The sequence below is a fragment of the Diceros bicornis genome, chromosome 28, assembly GCF_020826845.1.
Source record: "Diceros bicornis minor isolate mBicDic1 chromosome 28, mDicBic1.mat.cur, whole genome shotgun sequence".
NCBI lineage: Eukaryota > Metazoa > Chordata > Mammalia > Perissodactyla > Rhinocerotidae > Diceros > Diceros bicornis.
The window spans coordinates 20747239-20759881 of NC_080767.1; the positions used below are offsets into that span (position 1 = coordinate 20747239).

Here is a 12643-nt window from a genome sequence, read left to right on the forward strand (position 1 = left end):
AATTATCCAAGGGTGAATAGAGCAATGAGGAGACAAAGCAAAAGTGCAGTGTAGCTAAGGGGATCCAGTATCCAGACACAAAAAGAATAAACAAAACACCCAGAATAGCAGCTGTCAGGAAATAAAACTGCTGAAGAAAACAGAATACCATGATTAAATAAAGACAGCAGCTACTTAAGAGATGGAATTATAGCGTGAAAAGTGCTTTCTGGAACTACACAAAGATTGTGTTTTGAATTTAAAAATATATAGTAGTTGAATTGAAGGATTGGATGGTCACTGTGAACAACTGAGTAAGTAGCTTGGAAGTTCAAGTGCAAGAAATATCTCAAAACACAGAGCAAATACACCCTAAAGAGAAAGAAGAGAGACTTAGGGGACTTTACATGCAAATATCAGGAGTCCCAGAGGGAGGAAAAAGAACAAATTGTGGAGAGACAATAATTGAACTAGAGATAGAAAACAATTCCCTTGAGTTGAAAAAAGAGTGTGTAGTTAAAAGGTTTACCAAGTTTGAGACTGAATTTGTTGGGGGCGGGGAAGACACCTAGGAGTATGTCAGAATTTCAAGGATAAAAAGAAAATCTTACATGTTTTCAGGCAGAATATATGTTACTTACAAAGGAAGAAGAACCAGATTACAGACCCTTTATCATCAACACCAGAAACTAGAAGGCAGTGGAATAACATCTATAGATTACTGATAGGAAGGGACCCAGTCAAGATAACATTTATTGATAAGATGAAAGGAAGATATGGGGACATGCAAGGATATCACATTTGAGGAAAATTTTCTAGAAAGATGCTTAACCAAACAGCAAATCAATCAGCAGAGACTTTTCAAGATAAAGGGAAATGAAGAGAGGAAATAATGGCAAGCAAATAACCCTGTAATATATATGGTTAAATGTAAGTGGTTATGGTAGAATGACTGAGAATATCAAATATAGGTTCCAAACTATCTAATGTTGTATGCTTTGGGGGGATAAAAAAAAAGAACTCTTAATGTACAAGAGATACTGTAAGAGGAAACTTTAAGATTATTCTCTAACCAAAAGCACTAAACTCTCTTTTCAAAACCTGTAAGTTGGGGAAGGGAGAAATAAGGAAGTAATTGGATTCTAAAGGGCTCCTATGAGTAAGGGAAGATTGGGGAAGGAAAAATATTCTACAGTCTCATCTTGGGGCAGCCACAGTTCTAGATGGTATGTTTTTTAAAATATTATATTTTCTGTTTGATGCTGGGATATACAAATGCCTTTGGATATTAAAATTATAGACAACTACCTTTCTAAACTTATTCTAATAAATTATCTGTAGATTCTTTTGGATTTTCTATGTAGGTAATCATATAAATTTCTTCCTTTCCAATTATTTTACCCTTGGTTTCTTTTTCTTCTGCTTTACTATGCTCACCCTCTCCTCTCTCCTTTTCCTTACCTTCCACCAGTAGATTTCTCTTTTTTTTTTTTTTTTTGAGTCCAGCAAGGTTTTAAAAAATGTTGTTTATTTATAGTTTTATTGTAATTAGGCAACCCTTTAGAGTATCTAATTCATCATATTTCCAGAAACAGACTAGTCATCCATTTTTTATGAAATATATTACTAGATATTTTATATTTTTTATTCTTTTTTCAGTATATTTTCCAATTTATTATCAAAGTACATGTAAAAACTATACATCTTTATGTTTTGTAAATGTATCAGCAAACTGAACTCTCTTTTTAGTACTAAAAAGTTTTCACAGATTCTCTTAGATTTTTCAGATTGACTGTCTTATCACAAAAGGTGATAATTGTGTCTCTGCTCTTTTGGTATATGTTAAATTCTTTATTCATCCATTTCTTATTAAATTAGCTAATACTTTCAAAACAATGTTGAATAGTAACAATAATAGCAAGCATATTTCTTGGCAAAAATGAGATTGCTTTTGTTTCATCATTAAATATATGCAGTTTCTTCCATTTTGTTTTTCCTTCAGTTCTTGCATCCTTTCTGCTACCTGATGCTGCACTGGTATTAAATGTGGTAGTTAAAGCACTAAAGTCTTACTCGATTTGCTGGAAATGTTTCTATCCACTAAGTGGATTTGACAAGTTGGTGACTTAACTACCGTAAATCTATGTGTAAGCTCTGTTTTGCTTATTAAAGTTGTAACATTACTTTTTTGTCATATCTCACACTTGGAACTATTGGAGAATTAAAAAGAAGAAATAAAACACATTGTTACTGTCCTTAGTGGTTTAAAATTTTTGTTTGGGCAAATAAATGATATAAATATAATGCAGTCAGAGAAGCAGTCTACCGATGTACTCTTCAGATATGTGTACTCTGATTGAAAAGTCTAAATAGATTTCCCAGATTAACACACTCTGCATCTCTTCTCCTCTGAGAGCCTTTGTGCTTTTGGACTTGCAGAATCACATTTTATTTTTTTTGTTTTTTTTATTAACACGTTTAATCTGTCCTCCAGATTCTCAGGTAACCATAGAATCTAGTTAGAGTAAAGAAATGATAGAATAGATTTTTGTTAAACATTCAAATGCTGTTGGTATTTGAAATCATCCAGTTTCTGTATTGCCCATCTTGTTCTTAGTTGTGTGAGCTGCAGTAGCTCTCTGCGCATAGTGTCCCCTTGTATAAAATTAGGATTTATAATAAATAATCTCTAAGGCCTTTTATTACCAATTTTTCAAAGACTGAGTTATGAAAAATTTCCAACATATGTACAAACACATACACAAGTAGAGAGAATAGGGCACGTTCAGTTTCAGCCATTTTCAACACATGGCCAATTTTGTTTCACCAGCCTGTATGCCTCCATCCTTTCATCCTTACCTGTACCCCCACTGGATTATTATTATTTTTGCGTGTGTGTGAGGAAGATTGGTCCTGAGCTAACATCCAATGCCAATCCTCCTCTTTTTATTGAGGAAGATTGGCCCTGGGCTAAAATCCATGCCCATCTTCCTCTACTTTATATGGGACACCGCCACAGCATGGCCTGACAAGCGGTGAGTCGGTCCGTGCCCAGGATCCGAACCTGTGAGCCCTGGGCCACCAAAGCGGAGCGTGCGCACTTAACCGCTATGCCGCGGGCTGGCCCCCCACTGGATTATTTTAAAGCAAATCCAAGTCATATTGTCATTTCATCTGTAGATACTTCAATATATATTTTTAAAATATATAAGGCCTCATAAAAAAAACCCATAAAATCATTATCATAGCTAAAAATCATTGACACTAATACTTTAATATCATTAAATATCCACAGTGTTCCAATTTTCTCAAGTGCCTTGTAAATGTTCTCTTTGCGCTTGGTTTATTCAAATCAGAATCTAAACAGTTTCCACTCATTACATTTGTGTGATATGCCTCTTAAATATTTTAATCTATAGTAGTTATACTGTTAAATTTTTTTTTCCTTGCCACTTATTTCTTGAAAAACCAGGTCATTTATCTTGGAGAATGTCTGGCATTCTGGATTTTCCTGATTCTCCCCATTGTGTCACTTAATGTATTACTATATCCTCTAAGGGCCTTTATATTGTTTATTCTCACTCTTCTTCCCTGACATTATTTTATTTAGTCATTCATCACAGAACAGATATCTTTTGGACAGTCACCATGTGCCAAACACTGTGCAGGGTACTGGGGATACTTCTTTGGTCTTTTCATCTAGTAGATGACTAGGTTTGTAGGAGTTGGCTGTTAAAAGAACATTTAATCCAGCATTTTTACAAAGTATAGCCCTAGGGTACTCATGAGCTGAACTGCCACATACAACAACGTGAAACGTAGCCAGAGTTCTAGCTTAGAAACAAATGAGGGATTTCTTTTCATCTTTGCTCCCCATCTGCTGTCTAGGGTGAAGGGATTTCCTCAGCTCCAAGCAATAATGAAAGGTCCAGCGGCCCATGATGTTGAAGCTGGGGAAACAGTTCATTTTTTTGTTCTTGAGTTGTATGAGTTCTTAATATAGTTTGGAAATTAACCCCTTGTCAGATACATGATTTGCAAGTACTTTCTCCCAGTTGGTGTGTTGTCTTTTTGTTTTGTTGATGGTTTCCTTTGCCGTGCAGAAGCTTTTTAGTTTGATGTAGTCTCATTTATTTATTTTTCTTTTGTTTCCTTTGCCTGAGGAGACATGGTATTCAAAAAGATACTACTAAGATCAATGTCAAAGAGTGTACTGCCTATGTTTTCTTTTAGGATTTTAATGGTTTCAGGTCTTCTGTTGAAGTTTTTAATCCATTTTGAGTTATTTTTTGTGTATGGTGTGAGATAATGGTCTATTTTCATTCTTTTGTATGTGGCTGTCCAATTTTCTCAACACTGTTTATTGAAGAGACTTTATTTCTCCATTGTGTGTTCTTGGCTCTTTTGTTGAAAATTAGCTGTCCATAGATGTGTGGTTTTATTTCTGGGCTCTCAATTCTGTTCCATTGATCTGTGTGTCTGTTTTTGTGCCAGTACCATGCTGTTTTGATTACTATAGCTTTGTGTAGTATTTATTTAGTCATTCCTCAGAGATGTTACTGTTCACACATGGTGTACTATTCTGTCTACTTATGTACATGTTTGTATATATGTTGGAAATTTTTCATAATTCAGTCTGTGAAAAATTGGTAATAAAGGGCTTTAGAGATTATTTATTATAATTCCTAATTTTATACAAGGGGACACTAGGCACAAGAATATATGTGTGTGCTTGGTGGAGGCTGGCAGGTGTTAAAGAGGTGAGACAAGCTCTCTCTCCAGAGAAGAAAGGAGTCAATGGTGATGCTGATGTTTGAAGCCTGATATGTACTCCATATATTTATGTGAAAGAAAATCTTCAATTGATTTTAAGACTGTTGTGGTCTCTTTTGAGCAAGCTGTGATCAAGAGAATCAATCAGAAGCTATTAGATACTTCTCCAGTAAGTCCTTAATAAGACTTAAGTTGTAGGGTCACTTTCAGGATTCTTGTTATCTAAGACATATTAGCTTTCATTACAAATCTAGTTTATTTTCTTACCTAGAAATAATCAGTGCATTTCATTTGGTTGATCCTGTTGTTAACCTGTTTTTATTGTTATCCGTTTCATAACTTGTTGAGTTAGCCTGTTAATATTGCAAAAGCTTTGCTGAGAATAACTATGGCTCACTTCCTGATTCTGAGTGTCTGTTTGTGGCTCCTTTGTATTTCCCATAGAAAGATCACTAAAGTAATGACAGGTTGTTTGGAAAAACCATTCCTTGTTCTCATGGTGTGTGTGTGTGTGTGTGTGTGTGTGCGCTTACATGACATGTTCTTAATTAAGGATTTTTAAGAATTTGCATGCCCTTCATATATAGTTTACCTTGAGACTGGAGTGTATATCTAAATGCATATAGTCTCAATGTGGACTATATTGAAATATTTACAGAGCAATTCTGTAGTTTATGGGAGTGAGATAACGAACTCTAAGAACAGTGGTTAACCAGGTGTGGCCCGTTAGTCACATGCTGACTAAGAGCCTGGCTCTGGAGTCAAGCTGCCGGGTGTTTAAATTCTAGCTCCTGTAACCTTAGGCGAGTTATTAACCCCGCTGCGTCTGAGTGCTCTCATCTTAAAATGGGAATAATAACAGTACCTACCTCATAGAATTAATTCAGATAATGTATGTAAAGTATGTAGCAGCGTGCCCAGCACAGGGCACACTTAATAAATGTTAGCTGACATCTTTTATCAATAAAATATCACTTCAAGAGTGAGACCAGAGCTCTTGAACTGTTGGTTAAGTAAAAAATTTACTTGGCGCTAAGCCATGGGGCCGGCCTGGTGCCGCAAGCGGTTAAGTGCGCGCACTCCGCTGTGGCGGCCTGGGGTTCGCCAGTTGGGATCCCAGGCGCGCACCGACGCACTGCTTGTCAAGCCATGCTGTGGTGGCGTCCCATATAAAGTGGAGGAAGATGGGCATGGATGTTAGCCCAGGGCCAGTCTTTCTCAGCAAAAAAAAAAAAGAGGAGGATTGGCAGATGTTAGCACAAGGCTGATCTCCTCACAAAAATAAATAAAATAAATTAAAATTAAATTAAATTAAAAAAAGGGCCGGCCACATGGCTTAGCAGTTAAGTACGTGCGCTCCGCTACTGGCAGCTGGGGTTCGGATCCTGGGCGCCCACCGCCACACCGCTTCTCCGGCCGTGCTGAGGCCTCGTCCCACATGCAGCAACTAGAAGGATGTGCAACTATGACATACAACTATCTACTGGGGCTTTGGGGAGAAAAAAAGGAGGAGGATTGGCAATAGATGTTAGCTGAGAGCCGGTCTTCCTCAGCAAAAAAAGAGGAGGATTAGCATGGATGTGAGCTCAGGGCTGATCTTCCTCACAAAAACAAAACAAAACAAAACAAAAATTTATTCCTAGTAAAGGAACTTTAGCTGTAAGGTAGAGATGTATCTTCTAACTCAGTGCTTTTAGGAAATTCTCCAAGTTAATTGTGCACTCTCTGAAACAGGGATGTACTCTAGAATGTAATTGCCATGGAGGTAGGAGCTCTTTGTCTGTTTTGTCCACTCATTTGTCCCCAGTACCTATAATAGTGCCTGACTACAGTAAGTGCCTAATAACTATTTGTTGAATGAATGAGAAAGGGTCAGTGGTTCAAAAAACTACAAACTTTTCATCTTGTGGACTGGACTGAATTATGCAAGTTATTCCAGTATGTAGTGATTTTAAATGATGGTCTAACAATGGTATAGAGAGAAGTTTATCTAAATTACCAGAAACTCTGAAACTTAAAGTACATTTAAACAAGTTGACTTGCATTGCTTTAAACGTAAGCTAAGATATATATAAGTAAATTGAGATAAGTTACTGTTCACAATTTTGATAATGTGTAATTAGTAATGTACTATTAATGGTAGAGTTTCAAGTTACTTTATAAAAAACATAGAATTTAAAAAGTATGTCGGGCCGGCCCGGTAGCTTAGCGGTTAAGTGCGCACGCTCCGCTGCTGGCGGCCCGGGTTCAGATCCCGGGTGTGCACCGATGCACCGCTTCTCCGGCCATGCTGAGGCCGCGTCCCACATACAGCAACTAGAAGGATGTGCAGCTATGACATACAACTATCTACTGGGGCTTTGGGGGGAAAAATAAATAAATAAAATCTTTAAAAAGTATGTGCACTGAAAACAGTGAAAATTATATGCAAATAATAATAGTAATTATCTCTGGGTAGGGGGATTATAGATAACTTAAAAATTCTTTGTTGCTCTATATTTTCTAGTATTTCTGACATAAAAGTAGTATCTGAACTTAAAAGGGACCCCCAGAAATTCACCCACTATTTACAGCGTGCTTATGGTGCATTTGTCGTTGCTTTAGTCACTGGGGATACAGTGATGAACAAGAACATAGTCTCTATATTTCTAGTAGAGGAGAAAGAGAGACAATAAACTTAGAAAGGATGCTCCTTTAGAGCATCTTTAGAGACAGGAAACTGAGGCCAAAGATGTTAAAGTGGCTTGCCCAAGGTCACAGCATAGTGGGCATAAAAATCCCACTTACCTGATTTATAGCTCAGTGCTCTTTCTATTATACCTTACTGGCTTTCTTGACTGTCAAGAATGGTATGCAGATTCTTGAGCATTCTAAATCAGAAGTCTAATCAAATTTTTCTGTGAGTCTCATGAAGGGATTCTGTACAAGGCAGTGTTGTGTAGAATAAGGAACTGGGTTTTTTACCCAGTCACGTCAATAGAACATTTGGCAAATCCTTTCAGTTCTCTGGACCTTGTTTTCATCACCTGAGAAATAAAGAGATGAGCTGTTTTTCTTGTTACTTCCACAGTCCTATTATTTGATTTGGAGTTATGCATGTGTGTGTTTGTTTTCTCTACAGCCATACACACTGCTGCTATGGATATGCTAGGAGGATCTGGTATCGAGAGCCAATGTAGAAAGGTTGATATTATTGCAGATGCTGCATATACCATTTTCAAAAAGCCAAAAAGTTTTACTGGCAACTTTATTATTGATGAAAATATCTTAAGAGAAGAAGGAATAAAAAATTTTGACATCTATGCTGTTAAACCAGGTAATGCTTATAGTTTTTAAAAGTAGTGATGTGTTTTTCCTTATTTTCTGCAATGAACACACATATGTTTTGTGTGCATGTTTATGTGATTATAAAATTAGTATGCTCTTTTAAAAGCTGTCCTCCCAGTGAAGAGGAAACCCATACCAACACAACTTTAAAAAGAGAGAGAGGAAAAAATAAAAGTGAGTTGAGGGCTTTTAAAGTAATGTACAGCTACAGATCACATTGGCTATTAGCCATTTCCAGATCTTGAAACCAAAAATGAAAATTAGTTTTTAAGTTGGTCTTAAAATTACAGAGTAAAAATTTTATTCAAGGATATGCTAACAGATGATACAGTAGTGGGTTTTTTACGAAAACTTTTTAAGATTATGATCTCTTTCCAAATGTTTGTCTCTTAAGTGCAACCTCTTAAAATAGCTTCATGATAGATGGTGAAGGTGAGTGAGCAGGGTCTGTCCTGTGTACAAGGGTGTGATTTGAGAAGTTCTTGGAAGCTGTTGTTCAAAAATAACTCTTTCTGTCTGTAATTGCAGGTAATGATGGTGATGATAATGCATTTTTACTTTATGTATAAGATAAAATATATACTAAATAATATACAATATAGCCATTAATGGGAGTTATAGTTATTTGTGCTTAAGTATATTTTAAATATTATTCATTAAGTTGAACTTCTAGGCGACAGAATCACCTGTTTGTGTTTCTGTCATCCTGTCTGTCTCTTCAGTTTGAACTGAATTGAATTAAATAGCTCTTTACAGTTTTATAAGGCACTTTTATATACATTGTCTATTTAACCTTCATAGCAATCCTGTGAGGAAAGAAGTATTGTTCAGTGATTAAGAACATGGAATTTGGGAGAAAACAATCCAAACTCAGATTCCGGCTTGCTGCTCACTAGCTGTGCAGCTGTAGGCGTGTCACCCACTTTCTCTGAGCCTCACTTTCCTTACTGGTAAAATTAGGGGAAGGATACCTACCACACAGAATTTTTGTAACAACTAGATGCAATAATTTGTACAAGGTGCTTGGCACCGTGCCTGGCACATGAGTACAACCACAGCGTTCAGTAGTTAATATTTACAGTAGAAAAATAGGCGCAAAGAGATGAAACCTTTGCCTGAGAGCAGTCTGCTAGTACCTGGCAGAACCTGAACCAGGCCCAGGTCTGCTGAGTCCTGGTTCAGTGCAGTTATCACTGTAGGTTTTAAAGATACAGTGTCATTGTGCACAAAATTTTAAATTTGATTTAAATTAAAAATCCTATCAAATGTTGAGAACTTAATATGATTAGGTACTATGATAAGTGTTAGGATATAACAAAGACCAATGCACTCCTGCCCTTCAGTTTTTCTAATCTTCAGAGAGGGCAAGTCAGACAGAGATGGGAAGCAAGTCCTTCTCAATGAGGAACTCCCCTCTGTCCGGGGGCTAGGTAAGAAATGAGTCGTGAGCTCTTTGGAGGGATGTAGGACAGAAGGGTTGCATGGATAGATGAGAAGGGGGCAGAGGCTCCTGGGAGAGCAGTTAAGGGCTTAACATAGCAGGTGACTGTGGTTAGATCTTAAAGATGAAATTTGCCATAGGAAAAGAGGATAACTGGGTTATGGGAAAAATATTTTAGCTTAATGAAGATCGGGTAGTTTGACAGTTCTCATGGGGGTCTTTTCCACTGCACCAGAATGATCGTTAAAATGAAAACAGATATAATGTTTATTAAACAGATGTTAAAATATTAATATATATTGAAGTTGTTACATTAACCTGATTATTTTTGGGGTCAATTTTTCAGGCCATCCTTTGTTACCAGATTTCTTCTTAGATGAACAACCAGATACAATTACGAAGAAAATGGAATCACATGGTAAGCTGTAGACCATATTTTATGTAGGAAAATGAAAATACTGACTTATGTATTTATTCCAGAATATAGATTTGGATTTTTTTGCCTTCTGCTTTTAAACCATTTTGTGATTTAAACTAGACAAGTAATGTGAGGTCTTAGTTAATTTTAGCAAAGAAAGTTGTCTTTTCCTTCTACCAGTAAGAAGTTCTTAAAATATTCTTTTCAATTGGTTAAAGAGAACCCCGTTTTTAAGGTTTTATTTCTTTTCCCTGGCACTGTCTTTAGGTATTTTGTGTTGACGTGTTATTTTATTTTGAGGAAAAACATGTCACATCAAAGTACCTCTAACACCATTCTCAGAGTTTGTGGCTAGGTGACTACTTTCTGGGAGAAATTAACTTCAAAGGAGCTTTTGGTTTTACTTTGTTTTGTTTTTGTAATTCAGAGACAATAGCCCCCTTGAATTGGTCCAGAGTTTACATTTGAGTCGTTGTGTTGTGGCATTATGCCGCTAGTTTACTGAAAGATGTCAGAAGAAATACTCTTGTATCAAATACCCACAGGGAGAATTTCTCTCGTGGTTTGCTAACAAGAATAGCTGTGCTTCTTCTGGGCTCTTACCTTATTTTTATCTTATAGACACTGTGAGTCTCCTAAGTGATCATAGATTCTTTAAACAGCTGCTAGAAAATTTAGGAACAGATTTCCTTCAGCAAACCTGTAGAACCTTACCGCAACTATAGAACCTTACCACAGTGCATTTTAGTGTCAAACCTTATTTCCAGCTTAATCTTATCTCTTCTGTCTGTATTTTTTCTTTGTCCAAATTTTTTGAGATAGTTTAAAAAAATTATTTAGGTAATAAAAGAGGCAACTTTTTTTTTTTGTATTACAGAACATGCAAAAAATATAGAAAGGGGGCCGGCCCCGTGGCTTAGTGGTTAAGCACGTGCGCTCCGCTACTGGCGGCCCGGGTTCGGATCCCGGCACGCACTGACGCAGCGCTTCTCTGGCCATGCTGAGGCCGCATCCCACATACAGCAACTAGAAGGATGTGCAACTATGACATACAACTATCTACTGGGGCTTTGGGGAAAAAAAGGGAGGAGGATTGGCAATAGATGTTAGCTCAGAGCTGGTCTTCCTCAGCAAAAAGAGGAGGATTAGCACGGATGTTAGCTCAGGGCTGATCTTCCTGACACACACACAAAAATATATAGAAAGGAAAAAAGTTATTAATAATCCCACTACCTAGAGATAGCTCTTTTTAAAATTTTAAACATTTAAAAAATCAGATCTTTGATTTGGTTGCCGCATGGATGTATCAGAGTATTAAAACAAGGCCGTCAGTCTTTTTCTGAAAAGGCCTCTTAAAAAAATAGCAGGAATTAGAGAGCTTATCAGAGTCTGGAAGAGTCTAGTCTTCAAATTAGGCAAGTCCAAAATCATGGTTTTTGCCCAGCATCCTAAGATTGGATCTCTCTTTTGGAGGACAATATACATAAACTGAGCTCATTTAAATTCCAAATTTAAATAATAAGAACCACTTATTAAGCATGTGTATTCATTTTGTTTTTCAACAGATATTTATTGGTCATCTACTATGTGCCAAACACTGTGCTAAGTACTTTGCATGCATTGTCTCATTTAATATTTATGATCCTACAAGACAGGTATTATTATCCTCATTTTATATCTGAGATCACACAGCTGGTAGGTGATAGAGCCAAGATTTAAATTCATATTTCTCTGATTCCAAAGCCCATAACCTTAACCAGTAAACTTAAATTGCTTTCCTAACTCCAGAATACTTCAAGTCCTTTAAATTAGCCTATTACCCCGCCAGTAATCCAATTTATTAATTTACAATGAAGAGTTGCCATTTCATGGACTAAATGTGTAGTTGCTATGATCAGCCTATTCTCTCCCGTTGGGCGTGATTACATAGGGAACAGAATCATAATCAGAAGGGTGTTTCATGACCATGGAATCAGGACAAGAGTGGTTAGATAAGTAAAATGTAAGATAAATGTTTATTGTCATCAGGCTTTGATAGGGACAGTTTTGCCTATGGGATCAGAATATGTCCAGTGCATTGACTGCAATCCGTATATCCATCTCCACGTGAGGGATGCCCTCATCCTTCTGTTCAGAATACTCCAATTCCTCTGGCTAAAGCTTCTCTTCCCCATACAGTGCTGGAGAGAGCATTTACCTCTGTAGCTCTCTTTTCCCTAGTCTTCCTGGTTAAGTAAACTGCAATTCCGCTTGACATTTTCTGTAGATATATTAATATAATATAGTCTTATAGCTAATAGTCCAGTATATCTGGCCTGGGATCTAACTTATCTCCTTCAGGCGATTTTTTACATCCAGATCCAGATCCATTGTATGTTGACTTCACAGTTTCTCTCTCAGAGGTCAGTGTATGTCCCTCATTTCCAGGGGGAAGAGGCTCACATTTCTGTTGTACCCACTACTTAATAATCCTGTTAACATTTGATTGTACCTTTTCTGGAATCAGTGCTACATATATATTTGTTTCATATAATCTGTATGTAATTATGTAATATATTGTAAACTACGTGTATAATTTTAATGTGCTTTTTTCCTCATATTAAAAGCAATACTGTCATTTCTTCATTGATACCCCCCCACACACTGTAACACAGGGCGCTCACTCAGTCTTTTATTTCTTTTTACCTCCAGTTTATTTTTGTTTT

The 12643-nt window shown here is 36.7% G+C and overlaps 2 protein-coding genes across 2 annotated transcripts in view; both read left to right on the forward strand.

Moving 5' to 3' along the window:
- Positions 1 to 12643, forward strand: part of KIAA1958 (KIAA1958 ortholog) — a 309540-nt gene that overhangs the window by 111344 nt on the left and 185553 nt on the right. The window lies entirely within an intron of this gene.
- HSDL2 (hydroxysteroid dehydrogenase like 2) overlaps positions 1 to 12643 on the forward strand; it is a 64249-nt gene that overhangs the window by 29611 nt on the left and 21995 nt on the right. Inside the window, exons 7-8 of the mRNA XM_058523796.1 lie at positions 7874 to 8068; positions 9867 to 9938. Of these exons, the coding sequence (XP_058379779.1) occupies positions 7874 to 8068; positions 9867 to 9938 (267 nt within the window). The remainder of the gene's footprint in view (positions 1 to 7873; positions 8069 to 9866; positions 9939 to 12643) is intronic.